This window comes from Impatiens glandulifera, chromosome 3 (assembly GCF_907164915.1).
Source record: "Impatiens glandulifera chromosome 3, dImpGla2.1, whole genome shotgun sequence".
NCBI classification, from domain to species: Eukaryota; Viridiplantae; Streptophyta; class Magnoliopsida; order Ericales; family Balsaminaceae; genus Impatiens; species Impatiens glandulifera.
In genome coordinates this window covers 57,313,743-57,335,121 of record NC_061864.1, presented here as the reverse complement: position 1 = coordinate 57,335,121, position 21,379 = coordinate 57,313,743, and the positions used below count along the sequence as shown (strand labels likewise).

The 21,379-nt window shown below is 33.4% G+C and overlaps 1 protein-coding gene across 1 annotated transcript; it reads left to right on the top strand.

The window, feature by feature from the left end:
• Positions 1–1,414: 1,414 nt before the first annotated feature.
• Positions 1,415–3,048, top strand: LOC124930462 (flavonoid 3'-monooxygenase-like). Its single transcript, XM_047470803.1, has 2 exons — positions 1,415–2,281; positions 2,428–3,048. The coding sequence occupies exons 1-2, from the start codon at positions 1,415–1,417 to the stop codon at positions 3,046–3,048; spliced, it is 1,488 nt and encodes a 495-aa protein (XP_047326759.1).
• Positions 3,049–21,379: the final 18,331 nt, after the last annotated feature.

Below are 21,379 nucleotides of genomic sequence, written 5' to 3'. Positions count from 1 at the left end.
TATCTGACCGAATTCGAATTCACCGAATTCGAATAAACCGAATTCGAAATACATTTTCGGTTTTCGAATCGAATTTTAAACCGATTCGAATTCAAATACGGTTTTCGGTTTGGTTTTCGAGTTTAGGTTTCAACTCGAAAACCAAACCGAAAACCGAATTTATTTTTATTATATATTATATAACTTATTACATATTTATATTAAATTATTATAGACCTCTTACTAGATCCCTACATTAAATCCATAATCCCTAATTCATTTTCCCACATTAAATCCATAATCCCTAATTCATTTTCCCATTTCTCTAGTTGTCAACACGTCTCAACCGCCATATATTGTCGTCGACGATACTATTTTATGTTCGTCGATTAATTGTCGAATATATATTAGCGTTAAGCTAAGTTTGCGTGATTTATAGTTTTTTATAATTTAAGTAGATAAGATCTCTTTAACAACTTATTTATTTTGTTAACTCTTTTTAAAAAAATTATTTTATTGGTAGGTGATGTTCTATATTTGGTCTAAACCGAATATCCGACCGAATTCGAACCGAATTCGAATTCACCGAATTCGAATAAACCGAAATCGAATTTATTCAAATCGGTTCGGTTTTCGAATTTGCTTAAAAAAAATAAAAATTCGAAGAATCAGAACCGAAAACTCGAATAACCCGAAAACCGAGCCGATGAACACCCCTGAGTACAATGATTTCTGATGAACTTATTGACCTCTTATTGTTTTTACCGAAGTTGTAACGTGTGACGGCTCTGAGTTTCCACCATATTTGTGATGGTTTAATTATTTCATGGAAAATGACATCGACAAAGACATAAAAAACTTGCCATAATTTTCTTTGCAATTATTTTCTTCAATATTTTGACATACTAATCAATTTTAGCTAAAATAACATAATCCATGAAAAGTTTTGTTCCCATGGATTCTATGGATTTTGCCAGGGAAATTTATCTTCTTATTTTAGGGATCATTAGGAATACAAAAACATAATACCTCAAGACAAATTAGACATACAAATTACGTGGAAAGAAGAACTAATCACTACTCACTTAATTAAGCAAATCTAGATCTTCCTTTGTTCTTTATAATAATTTTTTGATCATTTACCTATAAATAACAAATGTTTGTATAGAACAATCTATTCTTTGGGGAAAACAATTAATTTTTAATTTTTTTAAATCCTAGGTCAAACAAGATATTGTATATTTAGGCCCGCCTAAAATTTTGGAGTCACGTCTTGTCTCTTGACTCTTACCTCACTTTTGCTTTTAAATAAATTGCTTTCATATATTGTGTTGTGTTACAAATTTTCATATACAATATTTCCTTTCTCATGGCATTATTAACAGCATCATTCTCGAACTTCAAATGTGTTACATATTTTACATTGGTCTTGTCTATGATATGGTGCATCTGGTTTCTAGTTAAGAAGTTCTACAAAAATACCCAAAACTTGCCTCACCTGCCTCCAGGACCCAAAGGCCTGCCTTTTGTTGGGAACCTCCCTTTCCTTCATCTTCAACTTCAAAAGTACTTCACCACACTTGCACAAACCTATGGACCAATCATCTCCCTTCACCTAGGCTACAAGCTCGTCGTTATCATCTCATCTCCCTCGTTAGCAAGTGAGATTCTCAAGGATCAAGACATTATGTTTGCCAATCGTGATGTCTCGATTGCGGGTAAAGTAGGGTTTTATGACGGTTCCGACATCTTGTGGAGCCCGTATGGTCCCGAATGGCGAATGCTACGGAGAGTTTGTGTACAAGAACTACTCAGCGGACCCATGTTGGATTCTACCTATGTTCTCAGACAGAACGAGGTCCGAAGGATGGTAAATAACCTCTATGTTCGGGGGATGTCACTAGTGAATGTTGGAGAAGAGGTATTCATAACAATGATTAGTTTAATCACCAACATGTTGTGTGGAGGAGGAGGTGGAAATGAGGAGGAGAACAAGAGTCTAGTGAATGGGTTAGGATTAGTTGTGAAAGAGATGATTGTGTTGCTTGGAAAGCCGAATATTTCTGACTTCTTTCCAAGTTTAACGTATTTTGATTTGCAAGGTATTGAGAAAGAGATGAAGAGGTTGGTTCAGAAGTTTGATAACATTTTTGAATTGATGGTAAACGAACGGACACGTAAGGATCATGAAAAGAATAATAAACTTCGAAAGAAAGATTTTTTGCAATCTTTGTTGAATATAAGAGATATTGGAGATGCTAAAACACCTCTAACTATAACCCAAGCCAAAGCTCTATTAATGGTATTTATTTTAACTTCTTATGATACAATTTCAGTGTATCCAACTATTTTAGTGCATGTTTCCTATTGCTAATTTTGTTTAATTATTTTATATATTACAAATTTGATTTTTAAACTTCACTAAGCATATATTTTTCTTTTGAACAGGATATGATCGTTGGAGGGACTGGTACAACATCATACACAATGGAATTTGCATTGGCCGAGATGATGAACAATCCCCAAGTAATGGAAAGAGCACAACAAGAATTAGAAGTAGTGGTAGGTGCAAACAATATGGTTGTTGAATCACACATTCATCAATTACCTTATTTGAAGGCAATCATGAAAGAGACCTTACGCTTACACCCGATTGCGCCCCTCTTAGCACCACGCTGTCCTAGCGAGTCATGTATTGTTGGTGGTTATTCAATCCCCAAGGGTACTCGTGTTTGCGTTAACGTTTGGGCCAATCACCGGGACCCTTTTATTTGGGAAGACCCACTAAAATTTGATCCCAAGAGCTTTATGGGATCAAAATGGGACTTTAATGGAAATGACTTTAAATACTTTCCATTTGGCTCTGGAAGGAGGATCTGTGTGGGCATCGAATTAGCAGAAAGAATGTTCGTGTTAATGCTAGCCTCCCTAGTTCACGGGTTCGAGTGGAAGGTTTCCAACGATGAAAAGCTAAATTTAGAAGAGAAGTTTGGGATTGGACTGAGGAAAAAGAAACCTCTTATGGCAATACCAACACCAAGGATTTTCAATCAAACTTTGTATGAGTAATAAAGTGTTGGAGGGAAAGGTAAATTTAATCATAATTATGTCTAAAATAATTAAATAAGAATAATGAAAAGGAGTGATTAGTATGCAAATTATTAAAACTAGCATGTATATTTACACGAGTAATAATATAAAAAACCGTGAAAAAAATATTACCGTAAAAATGTAATAACATTTTTAATTTTATTTTTAACCGTTTTAAGTTTATGAACGGGTCAACCCACAATCCGACCCAAGTATAAATTTACTCTCACATATATATACAAATTAATCACATTGCAAACCGGACACTTTAAAAATTAAGCATCATTATATATATATAAATTAGTTAGTTAAAAAGTTGAACTTATATTGTTAAAATGTTCCGCGTTCATCATATTTGGTGTTGAACTTAAAATATAAAGTGTCATTAGGTTAGTTAGTTAAAGGGTTTTACTTGTTTTGTTTGGTTACAAGTTCGAATCATACCTATAACATTTTTTATTTTATTTTTAACGGTTTTAAGTTTATGGGCAGGTCAACCCACAATCCAACATAATTATCCAATTACTCTCACATATATATCCAAATTAACCACAGCTCTCAACCCGACAATCCGGACACTTTGAAAATTAAGTATCATTATATATATATATATATATAGATTAGTTATTTAAAAAGTTGAACTTATATTGTTAAAATGTCCCGCGTTTATCAAATTTGGTGTTGGATTTAAAATATAAAGTGTTATTAGTCTAGTTGGTTAAATAGTTTTACTTGTTTTGTTAGGTTGTAAGTTCAAACCATACCTATATCATTTTTAATTTTATTTTTAACCGTTTTAAATTTATGGACGGATCAACCAAAATCCGACCCAAAATCAATTTACACTCACATATATATCCAAATTAACCACAGCTCTCGACCCGACAATTCAAACACTTTAAAAATTAAGTATCATTATATATATATTAGAATAATGAGAGTGGTTAGTGATAATTTGGACAGTGGTGTTTATTTTTATTATTTTACCGTTTTAAATGACTCACATTTATATTATATTGAATTTGGATTGACTTTTTTCAATAAAGGTTGAATGTTATATAATATGTTTCCTTGATCGATCAATCTATTGTCTTCTATTATCTCGTTCAACCCTACTTACTAATATTTTTTTAATAATATAAACTTATCAATGATCTATTATAAATGTAAATATAGTTTCAATTGTGAGAAAAATCAAGAAAATTCCTTGCAAAATGACATAAATTATCATGGTTAAATAATATAAAAACATGAAGATAAATTTGAAGGCTCCTTCTTAGCTCAAAAAGTGGCTTTACAACTTTTGTGATGGTTGTCTCCTCGTCTACTCCACCAAAGCTTCTCAACAAATTGTGTTTCAATTCATTGTGCTTTTGTTTCTCTCAATTAGTAGGTTATGATTATCTTTGACAGTCATTCATTTGAAAACACTGTTAATTGTTAATTGAGAGTATATATCTGTTTTATCTTAAAAGATAAAATTTCAAATATTTCTGGAATCTGTATATTGTATAATTTAAATTAGAATTTAAATTAACATTGTAAGAATTGAAAATGAATATTCAATTAAAATGTTTGACGAAGTCATAAAATATATATATTCAATTATATTATAAAAATTATAATTACAAAGTCAAATAATCAAAGATTTGGATATTGTAAGGTTGTTCCAAATTTTTATTTCTACTATACCGAACTAATCGAAACCTCAACAACTTTAGACATATCTCATAACTTCAATGTCAACTACAAGACAGAGTCAAAATAACTATATAAAAGGAATACAGATTTATTGGGATGTGTTGCAAAACAAAATGAATCTCAAACTAATTAAGATAAAAAATAATATCAAGTAATAATAAAGAAGGCATGTAAATAACACAAATTTAAATTATAACATAAATAAGGGAAAAATTACGGACAAATGAGTAAAATTTTCACTATGTTGTTAATAAAAGATTACAACTTCAGAGAAAAATAATAAATGGTTGAAGTTCCGTGTGTATAAAACTCTAACTAAGAACATATATTTATATGTCACATAACTAACCTAATGGGCTCAAATATTAAACAGTTAAAATTTTATTTTATTTTATTGCACTGCGAGCCTAGGCCCATACCACACATCTAGTTCACCATAATCTAATAATCTCCACATTGACATGGATCAAGTATATATTAAAGACAAAATTAATTTTCAAAATATAGAAAACAACCAATACTAGTCTCCACCTCTTCCAAAAGCCTCAATGGGCTTACTCAATAACCAAGACCAACTAAGTTCGAGAAATGCTCAAACTTAGCAATGGGGAGCGTCTTCGTCATTATATCGACATGATTATCAACAATACTAATTTTTCTCACATCCATATCACCACGAGCAATAACATCATGTACATAATGATATCGCACATCAATGTGCTTAGTTATTTTATGAAACATTTGATCATTCGTCAAAAAATAGTATTTTGACTATCACAAAGACTATCGTCATCTGTATCCTCATTGAATTCCCTAAATAGGTGTTTCAACCAAATAGCTGTTTTACAAGCTTTTGTAATGGTATGTATTATACCTCGGTAGTATACAATATGATTTTATTTTGTAGAGTAGTTTTCAACTAATTGCACAACCGTAAATACATAAAACAAAATATGTGAGTGGTCTTCTTCTGTCAAGATCGCCAACATAATCAAAATCGACATAACCGACAACTCCATCTCTATGTGCATGACTAAAAAGTCGCCAACTTTTGAAATTTGGAGCTTACACTGATTATGTTTTTTTATTTATCATGAATGTTCTAGATTTTAATAGTTGTGAGGGGAGTTGATTTTTACAATAATAAAAAATTAAAGTGAAATTGAAGTTTTATAGATTACTCCATATCTTATTGTCCCTGTAGAATCTAGGAGAGATTATGAATTTTTTAAGGGGAAATCATCATAGGCCTGTTTAGAGTTTTCCAATTTTCATTAACCTCACGACTTCAAACTCGGCACCTAATTTTAAAAACTAGGAAATTAAGAGAAGTTATTTTGGCGTTTGGTTACATGTGAGAAATGATTTTTTTAAACAAGTTATGTCCCACAACGCCCCGATGGTCTCTACTAATTAATCTTAGCATTTTTAAAATACCTATATTTTTTTATTATTATTGTCTTTAATTCTAATCTAAGATAAAGAAATCACAAACTACATTTTAAAACCAACAAAACCAAAATAAAACCGAGCAAAAATAAATTAAAATAGATAAATATAAGCATCGGTAGTGGAACAAGCCATCGTTTGGTTGTGGGCCTGGATTGATTTCTTTTCTCGGTCACGGTCGAAGCATGCTGGAATCATCGGTCGTGGTAAAAGACTAGGTGCAGATATTCGATCGATAGTTTGTTCTCGGTCAGGAAGAAGCCTTCTTTAGTCGCAGCATCAGTCAACAACAATATAGGGTTTCTCCTCTCGATCGGGTGCATCAACATCTTCCCTCATATGCAAAAAATAAACTAACAATAAATCCCTTGGTCAACAGCACCATGTATGTTCCTCCTCTCTATCGGTGCAACAACAACATCTTATAGTTCCTTGGTCGCAACCACAGTTGGATGAATCATCGGGTGACTTTCCTTGGTCGGCAACAATCAATAGGTTTCTCCTCTCGGTCAGGGGGTTCAACTGTTAGAATTATCCTAATTAAATCCTAATTTAATGTGTGAGAAATTAAAATCTGAATGCGGCGGAAGCGTACCTTAATTTAATGAATCATAAATGTTCTTTTTCTTAGACTTTGCATGGATTAAATGATTCTTTAATCTTTTTCCTTAAACTTTCCTTATATGGAATGGTCCTTCCATTTGATGACTACGTCAATAGGTTTCTCTCTCTATTGATGAGGACACAAAGGAGAATCGGTCGTACTTCAAATGGGGACCATTACCGTTACATATAACTAACATTAAGTTAGTTATTATAGTTAGGTTATTTCTAATTCAACCCCTTCATAAAATTAGAAATGTCACCTAGGTATCCTCACTTTATATTCATGACAAATACACCCATAAGCCATAAAATTAATTTCACATTAAATCACATTCTTTTGGCTTATATTAAAGATGACATTTGCATAATTATTTATTATACTAGTGACCTTAAAAATTTCAACAATTTCCTCGGTTGCAATTGATGTCATCGGTCGGTCATCAACCAACAAACTCCAGCCTTCGGTCGGGTTCAGAAACAAGCGTGCAACAGTGAGGAGACTCTCGGCTGTAAGTGCCGGAAATGTTAGTTAGGGGAAATGGCTCTCGATCGGATGAATAATGGGTTAGAAAATGATGTCGCAAGTGTCAGTAGTATCAGACAATAGAAAAGGGGGCTATCAGATGAGGAGATGCATCCAACAACGAGTTATCTCAGTCGGATGTGTCGGTAAAGTTACCTAGGCGCGAAACCTAGTTTATTTTCTCGATCAGAAATAAGAAGCAAAGAAGAGTTGTTGTGACCCTTGAAAAAGGGTACTCTGAAGCACATATGCTATAGTAGAAAGATTGTTGTTCTTCCCTTTTTTGACATAGACCTTAATATCATAAAATGGTGGCCAAGATCGGCCCCCAAACTCAAATATAAATTCATTTAAAGGCTAATAACACATTGTTAGAACATACAAAACTTTTTATAATTTTGCTCAACTTTTTCAACCGGCCAAATAAATACAACTTCTTTAAAACCGGCCAACAATTACAAGTTTTGAATATTTATTCTTAATAATCAAAAAGGAAGAAATTGTTAATATATAATTGTTAGAACTTATGAAAAGTTTAATGAATAGATGAAAGTAAGTTCAAATAAATATATATGTTAAACTACTAAGTCATATCAAATATATTAATTGTTTTAAATACAATAAGATGGTGTTGTAGTGTAGTGGTAAGAATTCTTGCTTGTCACATAGTTGACCAGAGATTGAATCTCACCGGTTGCAAATAATAGTTTAAGTTTTGCTATTTCAGGGAAGCTGATCAAAATACTAAAATTTAACTGTAGGCGGGCTCGGTAGTGTATACCTATTCGGTAGTTTGACCGGTAGTCCGACTTCAGCTCTATGGGAGATCGGTCAACCGTCACTTAATGCTCCTGAAGAGAAGATCGGTCAACCGTCACTTAATGCTCTTGAAGAATAGATCGGTCAACCGACACTTAATGCTCCTAAAGAGAAGATCGGTCAACCGACATTTAATGAAGCATGGCCGGTCAATTAGTTGCCTTCAAGATTAAATGAGCTCCGATTATTAAATGAGTTCCGGTCATAAATGAGCTGCAGGTAACTGTCAAATGTATAATCACCAGGTTGGTATAAATCCAGACACAACTTCCAGGCTTGTCTAAGTCCAGAAGCAACCTCCAGGCTTGTCTAAATTAAAAGCAACCTCTTTTATTGTCTAAGTCCCAAATCAATCTCTTTTCTTGACCAACCATTTAGAGAGAGAGATATGACCGTTGTCATATTTCTATTACAAAAGTAGGAAGCTGGAGAGCTGAAGAACAGTTAGACGCTCCAGGTCGTGCTATCAGGTTACAAAGTTAGAGAGAGAAAGAAAACTCTTGCGCGATCCTTTCACTCTTGAGAACATACTTTGAGAAATCTACAAAGCTATTAAGTGGGAAAAAAACTTTTAAGTTTTGAGTATTTACATATTTGTAAAAGTGTATTACAATATTATGTGAGTGTTGTAAAGTGAATATCGAGCAGTAAATAAGTCTCGATTGTAAGTTGTATTGTGTGGTTGAATATTCCTTAGTGAATATCCTTCTCATTGTTTGAGAAGAAGGAGTGACATAGGAGTTTCATCTCCGAACATCCATAAAATCTGTGTCTTGTGTTCTTCATTTATTTTCGGTCACCAAACCAACCGAACCGGTTTCCCCTCACTCTAACAGATCCTTCTCTACTCTCTTCTTTAACCGATCTCTGTGTGTTGCTTCAGGCTGAAACAAACATTTCCGCCATTGAACTCGGTTCAAGAGTTTGTGACAGACTGTGTAGTGTTAAGACTTGTGTTAATTCTAAACTGAATTAATGCCAACCGTTGTGTGTGTATTTAAAGAGGACTCCTTTAGCCGGACCCCGGTCCCTCATTGGCGATCCCGATCCTAACAAGTGGTATCAGAGCAGCTAGTCTCAACACTCAAGAAACATAAAGCTGGCAAACATGACACACAATGAGAAGCCCCCTATACAAGAAAGTGAGGCGTTTGTCGACTGGAAGGTTCAAATGTATCTATATCTAATTACCATGGACGATGAGATGATGACCATTCTTACAAAAGGTCCGATATAGATTGAGAAAGAGAAAGGTTAATGGATAGCCGAAGATAGGAGAAGAAACAACCTAGACAACCATTGAATGAGACATATTTTTAAATCTTTGGACAGAAACACTTTCGGAAAAGTCAGAGAATGCAAAACGGGAAAAGTTGATCCAACTGTTTGAAGGTAGTGACCAAATAAAGGAGAACTAGAAAGAGCAGAAAGCTCTAATGGCTACTAAAAGCAAGGGCAAAAGGGCCGATAGCGATTCGGACAACTCATCATCCAACGACAGTGATTATAAAGTTGATACATGCTTCACGTATAAGAAAGAATCTGAGGTTTTTGATCTCTCCTTTGATGATTTTACCCGAAATGATCTAATTGCTGCACTCAATGACATGGTCATTAAATTCAGAAAACTGTAAGAATCCCTTAATCAAACTATTTTAAAAAGCAAGTCTGATAGTTCAAGTTGTTCATCTCAAATCAAAGAGGCTGATGTTTTAATAAGTGAGATCTCATCTAAGAATGAGAAGCTCAAGGAAGAAATTACAAGCTACAATAATTTAACTTCAAAGGATGAGATGATTTATGTAAAGTCAACTTCAAGCTGGCTGAAACCTGAAAAAAGGACAACCAGTTTGTAGAGCAAGGAAAAATTTGACCGAAAGTCAAGAGATGTTTACCGAAAATCATCCTTTAAAGTTGAATCATCAGTAGGTAGATACACTATACATACGCACAACGGGAAGTCCATCAAAATAATCAGAGTGTGGATTCCTAAGGGACTTTATAAGTCACGGACCCAAAGAAAAATGGGGACCAGATTTTCTATTGTCTATGAATGTAGGTAAATCAAGACAGAAGTTTGGAAGAGTCAAAATTGCATCCGGACAGCTGGCTGCTGACAGACACATCACATGAAGGGAACAAACATTAAGTGACTAACATCCTCACAAAACCACTTCTCGAGTCTAAGTTTTCTTCCCTTAGAAATATTTTAGGATTGTTATATTACAATAATTCCTAAACCGATTTAAATTATAAAACCCGTCTGGTTTTGAATATTTATTCTAAATAATTAAAAAGGGAGAAATTGTTAAAACATACAAATTTTTTTATAATTTTGCTCAACTTTTTCAACTGGCCAAATAAATACAACTTCTTTAAAATCGACCAACAATTACAAGTTTTGAATATTTATTCTAAATAATCAAAAGGGAGAAATTGTTAATATATAATTGTTAGAACTTATGAAAAGTTTAATGAATAGATGAAAGTAAGTTCAAATAAATATATATGTTAAACTACTAAGTCATATCAAGTATATTAATTGTTTTAAATATAAGAAGAAGTTATTTTAGTGTAGTGGTAAGAACTCGTGCCTGTGAGGAAAACACCGATGTATACCGGTTCAGTAGTCCGGCTGCAAATAATATTTTAAGTTTTGATATTTCAGGGAAGCTGAGGAAAATACTGAAATTTACCTGTAGGCGAGATCAGTTCGGCAGTGTATACCAGTTCAGTAGTTTGACCGATAGTCCGACTTCGGCTCTATGGGAGATCGGTCAACCGACACTTAATGCTCCGGAAGAGGAGATCAGTCAACCAACACTTAATGCTCCTAAAGAGGAGATCGGTCAACCGACACTTAATGCTCCTGAAGAGGAGATCAGTCAACCTACACTTATGCTCCTGAAGAGGAGATCGGTCAACCGACACTTAATACTACTAAAGAGGAGATTGGTCAACCGACACTTAATGCTCCTGAAGAGGAGATTGGTCAACCGACACTTAATGCTCCTGAAGAGGAGATCGGTCAGCTGACACTTAATTCTCCTGAAGTGGAGATCGGTCAACCGACACTTAATGCTCCTGAAGAGGAGATCGGTCAACCGACACTTAATGCTCCTGAAGAGGAGATCGGTCAACCGACACTTAATGAAGCATGGCCGGTCAATTAATTTTCTTCAAGATTAAATGAGTCATAAATGAGCTCCGGTCATAAATGAGCTGCAGTTAACTGTCAGATTTACATTCACCAGACTGGTATAAATCCAGACGCAACCTCCAAGCTTGTCTAAATCCAAAAGCAACCTCTTTTCTTTTCTAAGTCCAAAAGCAATCTATTTTCTTGACCAACTATTTATAGAGAGATAAATATGACCGTTGTCATATTTCCATTATAAAAGGAGGAAGTTTGAGAGCTTAAGAACGGTCAGACGCTCCAAGACGTGCTATCAGGTTACGAAGTTAGAGAGAGAAAGAAAACTCTTGTGCGATCCTTTCACTCCTGAGAACATATTTTGAGAAATCTACAAATCTATTGAGTGATAAAAATAAACTGTTAAGTTTTGATGATTTACATATTTGTAAAAGTGTATTACAATACTGTGTGAGTGTTATAAAGTGAACATTGAGCAATAAATAAGACTCGATTGTAAGTTGTATTGTCTAGTTGAATATTCCTTAATGAATATTCTTCTCATTGTTTGAGAAGAAGGGGTGACGTAGGAGTTTCATCTCCGAACATCGATAAAATATGTGTTTTGTGTTTTTCATTTATTTTCGGTCACCAAACTAACCGAACCGGTTTCCCCTCACTCTAACCGATCTTCTCTACTCTCTTCTTTAACCGATCTGTGTGTGTTGCTTCAGGCTGAAACAAACATTTCCTCCCTTGAACTCGGTTCAAAAGTTTGTGACAGACTATGTAGTGTTAAAACCGGTGTTAATTCTTAATCGAATTAGTGTCAACCGTTGTGTGTATTTAAAGAGGTCTCCTTTAGCCGGACTCCGGTCCCTTATCGGTGATCTCGATCCTAACACACATAAACATACAGAATCATGAAATACAATTATACACTTGACTGAATTTTAATAAATTAAATTGAAGAATTAAGGTAGAAAGTTAATTTTAGACACTTTTAAGCCCTTTTCATTGAATTCTCCGTCAATGTTCATTTTGTTTTGTGATTTTGAATTCTTTTCTTATGCTCAAATTATTTATTTACAATATAATGAATAATAGTGCAATAAAATTAAAGTTTCAAATCAATATAAATCAAGATGACTGAAAATTCTTGGTTTTGGCCCTTTTCATTCATTTTCAATCAAATGATGTTTTTTCACAATTAAACTTTTTTATTGTTCTTAAATGTTTAAAATATTATTCTAAAATTTTAAACCCAAATATTTCTAAGTTCAAAACAGAACTCCAAAGATTTGACCGAATGGGATCAAAATTGAGACCTTTTTCAAATGAATTTCATTCAAGAGATCTTTATTCAAGTTAAAATGTAAATGTTTTTGGACTAGAATATTTTATATACATATGATGAACATGGGTTAACAAATAAATCTGTTTCAATTCTTTTATGACTCGAATGACCGAAAAATCAAGTTTGTCCCCTTTTTTTTAATCATTCACGGTAAAAAAGATCATCACCCATCATTACTCTTGAATGTTTCTAGGTTGAAAGGTTCAAAATCTATATTAAACCCATTGAGCCTTAAAACTTTTCATAACAAAACAAGGCTAAGAAAGTTTGACACGAAGAATGACCAAAAATGGGTAGTTCTTGGTGATTCTCAGTTTCCAATTGATGTTCTTGTTTTATGTTTTAGATTTATGTTTTTATTTATTTTGTTCTATGTTTAGTTACATGATATGCATATTTACATATTTACATAATTAAAATGCAGAAACATAAATCAAGACTAAGCCGAAATCATACCAGCATATGATATAAAAAAAAAGACAAAAACATATTGATCAAGTTAAAGACAAAAAAAATTTGAAGAAGAATCAAGAAGCTTACATGAAATTCTTCCTTGATCTAAAAGAGATTCCAATCCAAAATCCCCTAATCATCTTGGATCTTTTCCCACTGTTTTCCAAGAATCCTTGTAAAAATTGCATTGTTAATTGAGAAAAATAAATTATTAATTAATCTAACTAACTAACTTACCAATTAAAATCTTATTAAACAAAATAATAAAAATAATTAAACTATTTTCTCCTTTTTTTTATCTCTCTCAGTTTAATTAATATTATGGATGAACCTTTCTAATTTGTCATTCTCATTTAGAGCCAAATTTCTAATGGATGAAATTTTCCTCCGAAGTTTCTTCGTGAATTCTATAAATTATATGCCCAATCAACTTGATTCGAAATTTGCAAAGTATGGACCAAAAATGGTAAATATGAGAAGCATAATACTTCACCATTGCTTGTGCCAAAAGTGGTATGAAAGCATCGAGATAAAAAATGTTTCAAAGCCTATACCTAAAACTAAGACAAATTATAAATCTAATATTAATGTAATTATTCGGAATGAAGGAAATTTTTGATAACCATCCCTCTGTTTAGTGCTTACCATGACCTTCAAAATTACAGTTTCAAGTTTTGTTTTACATAAATCCAGTGTGCTAAAGTGGTTAACATGGTTTAGTTAATCGCTAAAATGGATTAGTTACTCGCTAAACAGTGATTTGTTTAGCGCTTAACGTGGACTTGAGAAATACAATTTCAAGTTTTTTTTACAGAAAATTAGTCTGCTGAAGCGCTTAACATAGTTCAATGAATCGTTAATTATTTCTCAAACCTCACCAAGGTAGCCCAGTAGTAAGAGTCGATTTAAGATACCAAAAATATCACGAGTACGATTCCATCTGGTAGTGCTTTGAGTTTAAATAGAGGGCCTTAGTTGTGTGTGTCATGCTAGTTCTCCTTTAATTCCCAAAAATAAACATTGCTCAATTAAGCACTAAACATGGTTCTTTTTAGCTCTTAACATGGCCTTTAGAATTGCAATTTCAAGTTTTTTTTTACAGAAAACCAGTTGGTTGAAACCTTTAATATTATTTAGTTAAGCGCTAAATATGACTTAGTTAAACGCTACAAATAACCCTATTTAGCGCTTAACATTATCTTCATAAATGCAATTTCAAGTTAAAAAAAATCTAGTCTATTGAAGCACTTAACACTAAACATGACTCAATTAAACGTTAAACATGCATCTGTTTAGCGCTTACAATAACCTTCATAACTACAATTTCAAGTTTTTTTTGATAGAAATCCAGTCTACCGAAGCACTTAACATGGCTTAGTTAAGCGCTAAACATGGCTCAATAAAACGCTAAACATGCATCTATTTAGCAGATCTTGACTCGATTAAGTTTATATTAGCTCAGATCAAACTTCGAATGAGTTTGTAAATTTTAACTCGAATTCGACTCAAATATTTATCTACAAGCTCGAACTTGACTTGAAAAACTTGAATTAAAATTAAGTTTTCAAGCTAAAAGATTAAAATGAAGAAAACAAAATTAAAAGTAGGCATTGCTCATAATTTTATTGGTTTATTCTAGTTTTCAAGCTTGAATTCCTATTTTTAGTTTTGTTTCCTTCATTTTAGTAATATAAACTAGCGATGTCTTGTTCGATATGAAATAAAAAAGCATAGTAATCATCTGATGATGATACACTTATCTGAACAAGTTAACTAATAAAGAACATTTTTTTGAGGAACTAAAGGAGAACTAGCATGACACCCCCACATCCATAGTCCCCCACTTAAACTGAAATCGATCCAGATTGAATCGAATACGTGACCTTTTGGTCTCTTAAGTTGACTCTTACCACTGTTCTACCTTGGTAGAGTGAAAATATGGTCACAAGGGCATATAGCCTGCAAACACATTTAACCATTTAATCAAGCGCATAACTTGCCGCCTGACGGGCTCGATTCCAGAATCTCTTAAGGTGTTTCTTTATATATTGAGTAGAACAATTGAAGGAATGACTTGTTAGTAACATCAGGTCGAGCAATCTTGACAACCTTATAAATAGTTTCAGAAAGAATTAATGCCTCAACAATAACTTGATCAACCGAATCTCTAGATATATTGCTCATGTATAGAGTACTATTGAGTTCATTGGGTTCCATAACTATGTTCCAATGGTGAGTCGTTCTTCAATCTACTATGTCTTACAATGGTGTAATGATTTCAATTTTTTTTATATATTTCTCATCTTGAAACTTAGTCACAAATGTTAATACAAATACATTCAAAAATATGTAAATTGGATTAAAGACATAACTTATTGATTCATTTATTTATACCTTCTTTACTGGATCAACCATGTTTACTGTCCTAAAATTGTAAAGAAAATTTTATTCTTTTCAAATCTCGTTAATTAAGAAATCAATGGAAGGCATATGAGAACTGAAGAAAAAGAAAGTACCATTGTTGTAGCTTTGATAGTGAAAGAATGTTTGTCACATATAGAAGAATGAGTAGAGAGCTTGGGACAGAGAAAATATGAAGAGTGGAGGAGAAGAGAAGTCATCGTTTTTTTTTGGGAAAAATGACTTAGCGTAATTTAATTAAAAATTCCCAAAATGGGAAAAAAACCACGAGTTTAAGAGATTATTCTAGACAGACCTAGAATGATTTTGAAGTCGTAACACTCTGAATAAAAGCTTAAAAGCTAAAAACGTAAATGAATTATCTGATTACAATTCTTTCAATTCTAGTGAGTTTAAAAAACGGTAAATTCCAATTCCTACAGATATTCTAGTTCTGCTCCGTGCTTGGAATTCTTCTCCACGTTCCCGCGAGGGCACTGCAATCCAATCCAATATCTTTCCATAACTCTTTAATGCTCTTGCGGGTTCTGCCATATAACCTTGCATTCCGTTCTTGCCAAATGTTATACACCACTGCTCCAAAGCCGCACTTGAACACGCTTGTTGCAAATCTATTTCCCTTGGCTTTGAGTAGTATTGCATCTTTGATTTCATTCCATTCGCTCGGGAAACTGATCAGCTCCAGGCTTTTATAGATTCTGTCCCAAAACTCCGAAGCAATACAGCAGCTCCTAAATAGATGATCTATGGTTTCTTCATTTCATCTACATAGAAGACAACTCACATTCGGGATGCTCATATACTTGTTGATACAATCACGAGTACTAAGTCTTTCCTAGAAGGCGAACCATAGGATGAATTGGTGTCTAGGTTTAATCTTCGTTGACCATACAAGAGGAGCCCATTCTACTTTCTGCGCTATTCCCTGGTTACCTCTCATATTTTCTTCGATGCCAGCTTCCCATTGTCCTCATATTTTCATTCATGAATATTCGGACTGTCGTGTAGTTGTATATTACTTATATGATCAAGTATCCTCTGTCCTTCTGATTTTCGCTTCTATGCAGTCCCTTCTGATGCAGATATTTTGAAACTCCTCCTTGTGGATGATATGATGATTTTCGAACCAGGGGTCGTGCTAGAATAGAGTGTCTTTCCTGTCCCCTACCTGGATGTCATAAAGATCTGCAATATTGCTTCTTAATTTAAGAATCTTTTTCAGAGACCAACTCATACCTTCATGAATTTTGCAGGTCCAAATGCTGGTTTCGTATTTCATAAACCTCGTATGCACCTATTTGATACAGTTGAGAGCCTTATTCCACTCGATACCGTTCTTCAAGCCGATGCCTCCCTCGTCCTTCGGTTTGCAGAGAGCGGTCCATTTGACTTTTTTTTCTCCTCTTCCGCTACTGCCCCATATAAAGTTCCTCATCAGCGTGTCGAGCTCCCTCATTACCTTCTTCGGAATGACCATCTGTTGTGCCTAGTAGCCAACTATGCCCATGACCATGGTTTTGATAAGTTCGATTCTCCCTGCATAAGAAATTTTTTTCGCTGCCCAGCCATATATCGTGTTTTTTACCTTTTCAATCAATGGCTTACAGTGTGAGATCTCGATATGTTTCGCGGTTAACGGAATTCCTATGTACCTAACGGGAAAACTACCTTCCTTGATACCCATGATGATGAAGATGTCCTGCTTTGTTTCGTCCTTCACGCCTCCATAAAATGTCACACTTTTGTTTTCATTAATATTTAAACCTGTAACCTTAGAAAAGAATATTAGTGCAGCCCTAATAGTTTTAATGGAATCAATGTCTGCGTGCGCTAGAATGAACAAATCGTCAGCAAAGCATAAATGAGTTACCTCCTCTGCCTCACAGAATGGGTAAAAGATGTATGGACGATTCTTTCGGAACATCGCGAAGATGCTCTCAAAGATCGCCATGATAGCTACGAAAAGGTAAGAAGAGAAGGGGTCCCCTTGTCTTACCCCGTTTTTACCCTTGAAATAGCCTTCGTGGACTTCATTGACGCTAACAATAAAGTAGGATGATGAAACGCACTGCATAATCCAATCAATAAAAATCATAGGAAAAGCATATACAACAAGAAGGTCCCGAATGGCTTATCATCTAACAGAGTCGAACGCTTTTTTGATATCTATTTTGAAAGCCACTCTTGGGGATATTTTCTTTTTCCCGTAGCCTTTTAAAAGGCTCTGTATGAGAAGAATATTATGAGAGATTGTCCTACCGGGAATGAATGCAGATTGATTAAGATTTATAATTTTTCCTATGACATTTTTAAATCGACTAGAAATGATTTTTGAAATTATTTTATAAATCACATTGCAGCAGAAAATTAATCTGAAATCTTGTATTTTCTCGGGTACCGCTGTTTTGGGGATCAAGGTTAGGATCGCTGTATTCCATGGCTCTAACATCTTCCTGTTCTTGAAAAACTCCATAACCCCATTAGTAACGTCTTTACCCACAACCGACCAATTGTCTTTGAAGAACTATGCATTAAACACATAAGGACCCGAGCTTTTATTCCCATCAATACTAAATAGAGCTTCTTTAATTTCAACCCTCGTGACCACCCTTATCAACTCGCGACTATCTTCTGTAGAAATTTTCATATCAATAATATTATACAAGGTATTCAAGTGATTTTGATGCTAATTTCTTGTACCCATAAGCTGCTTATAGAAATCGATAGCCAAATCTTGTACACCCTTTTGACACTGAACATATTCATCATCATCATTCTTCAACCTGTATACATTGTTTCTCATGTTTCTTGCCTTGCATTTTCTGTAGAAGAATGTAGTGTTTTTGTCACCCAACGAGAGCCAGTTCTGTCTTAATTTCTGTGTAATAAAATTCTCTTCAAGCAAACATAGCTTCTTGAAGTTTTCAAGCGCATCCCTTTCGGTTTCATTGAGTTGTTCATCATTATCATCCCTTAATAACCTTTTGAACTTATTCCAGTTCTTCTCTAGTAGCCAGAACTCTATTAGAGATATTGCTGAACTTCTTCTTGTCAAAGATTTTGAGATGATTCTTCAGGAGTTTAAGCTTCTCAGAAACCCTGTACATGTTGAATCCCCTGATATCTGTAGACCATACATTTTCGAGAATACCCATGAATTTGTAATTTTCCATCTAGAAATTGAAAATTTTAAAGGGCCTTCTAAACCTTTCTTCCTTTTCCCAGAACAATTTAATCGGGTAGTGATTAGATATTCTCGGATTCAGAACGTGAAGTTGACTTCTCAGAAATTGGTTAATCTAGTTCTCATTTACTAGACATCTGTCAATTCTACTTCTTCTAATTTGCTCAATCCCTCTCGTAGAAGACCAAGTAATGAAATTCCTAGAATTGGTAGGCTCGATACAACCTATATCTCTGATACAGTCATTAAAGTCAATCATATCCCGAGTTATTTTAGATTTGGGCTACGATCAGATTCGTTTCTAGTTACGTTGTAATCACCAAGGACAGCCTAAGATTTATCACTACTGATCCAGTTTCTAAGACAATTCCAAAGGAGTCTTCTGTTTTAAGAAGAAGCATATAGAGAGAAGATGATGAGTTAGGGTTTTGACTTTTCACATTCCCTAATAAGATTAATTAAAGAATATGAAATGTCATATAGATAGAGAGTGGAAAAAAGTTATTTGTTATGGATTTTAATATTAAAATAAATAAATAAATTATTATATATTATTAGGCTCGTAAAAGTTCGACAAGACACAGGCAATATTATATGAGCTCGAGCTCGACTCAAATATTAAACGAGTCGGTTCGAGCTCGACTCGAACATGGGCAAAGTCAAGATCGAGTCGAGATTTGACTGAGCGGCTTACGAGCGACTTAACTCATTTTTAGCCCTAATTTAGCTCTTAACATGGCCTTCCAAACTGTAATTTCAAGTGTTTGACATAACAAGCACTTCAAATGACATATAATTTTAAACATAAAAAGAATTTCAACATAAAACCCGTTTCAACTGAAATTTCAAATCATGTTGGTTTAAAACTTGTTTTAAAGTAATATATTTTAACATTAGAATGACATCAACATAAGAACAAATTTAACATAAATTTCAAAATACATATAATCACATGTACAAAACTATAAAGATAGAGCATAAATATTATTTTAACACATAACAGTTGCTCGAAATACGAATATTAATTTTACACATCTAATAACTAAAAAGGTAAAACATTTACAACAAAAATAAAACAGTAAAAAGATAAAAATAACTTACCTTTGATTTTTTTGATAAGAACATAACATTTATATTTTTGCGACAGAAAAAGAGGAATGAAAATATACAAATAGGGTTGAAGACTTACCATTTTCAAATACCCAAAGATAAAGAACGAGTATTTTCGAACGACGATAAAGACAAAAAAATAAAGACGAGTATTTTCAAATGACAATAAAGACGAGAAGATAGAAGAATAGTGAACTAGGGTTTAGTGGAAGAAGAACATACAAAGAGAACGGTGGACTACATATTCTTCTCTACAAGGCTTGCTCGTTTATGGAATAATGAAAATCGCGGAAGAAGAAGAATACGAAGAGGCAAAATTAAAAATAAAATAGAAAATGTCACGTAAATTATATTTTTACTTTTCCTCTTAAGTAGTTGTCCTAATTATTTCTCAAATAACACATATTTGTTTTTCAAGAAAAATATTGGAACTTTAACCTTTTATCATTAAAAAAATTAAAGACTGAAAAAAATAAAAAATTAACATGTCAGGTCTTTGAAGACAAGAGAATTTGAAAGGAAAGGTGGATTGGGCGGGGACTGACTTATCATTCCCACCCTAATCTATTTCTAACATTTGTATTTGGGATAAAGATAAATAAATATATTAGTAATATTATATATTTATTTGATTTTACTTTATTATTGTTTGATAGAGTTCGAGTGAGAAGCATAATATTATTCCCGATTTAGGGACGAACATTTAATTATAAATTCAAACGATTATAATTCAAAAGAGAAAGGATAGAGAGTGGGAAAGAATTGACAGGAATATGTAGGAAAATAATGTGTCATCATTCCATTGAATTGAATTGAAAATGTAATAGGAAAAGAATTTTAAAATTTTCAATCCAATGGAAGGATGACACATCATTTCTCTACATATTTTTGTCAATTTTCCCCTTTATATCATTTTTCAATTCAAGAATTTGAATTAGCTGACCGGATTGATTTGAGAACGTATTAAGTTAGAATTATCTAAATTATTAAACACAAACACATTTTTTATTTTTTTTACTAAATTGTATTTCACAAACATATATTATTTGCTTTTACTTTTATTTTATCAATTAGTTCACACTCACAACCATTTTTTTCAATTTCTTTTTTCAAATTTATTTTCAATTAATTATTATTTTTTAATGAAAAACACACCTCATTAATTACATTAACATATTAGAGGCGAACTTGGACTATATTGTTTAAAACTAGATCTACAAGGTCCGGAGGCAAGAAAATACCTCAATGGCAGATAAATAAGAAAGAATACTCAAAGTGGCACGATAGACACGGGAAGAAAGACACGATCGACACAGGCGGAACCATATTGTCCAACGCCGTAAGTCATTAAATTATCGTCGAAATCACCATTAATAAAAAAATACGATCGGCACAAGCAACACGACACGATCGGCACGAGCGGAACAATAAGCATATGAGGTACGACACGATCGGCACGACCGACACAGTATTGTCTTGTGTCGTTCAATATGTTTCTCTATTCTAGGGTTTCTTGTGCATTTGTATGCGACATTGAAAATTTTCCATCGAGTG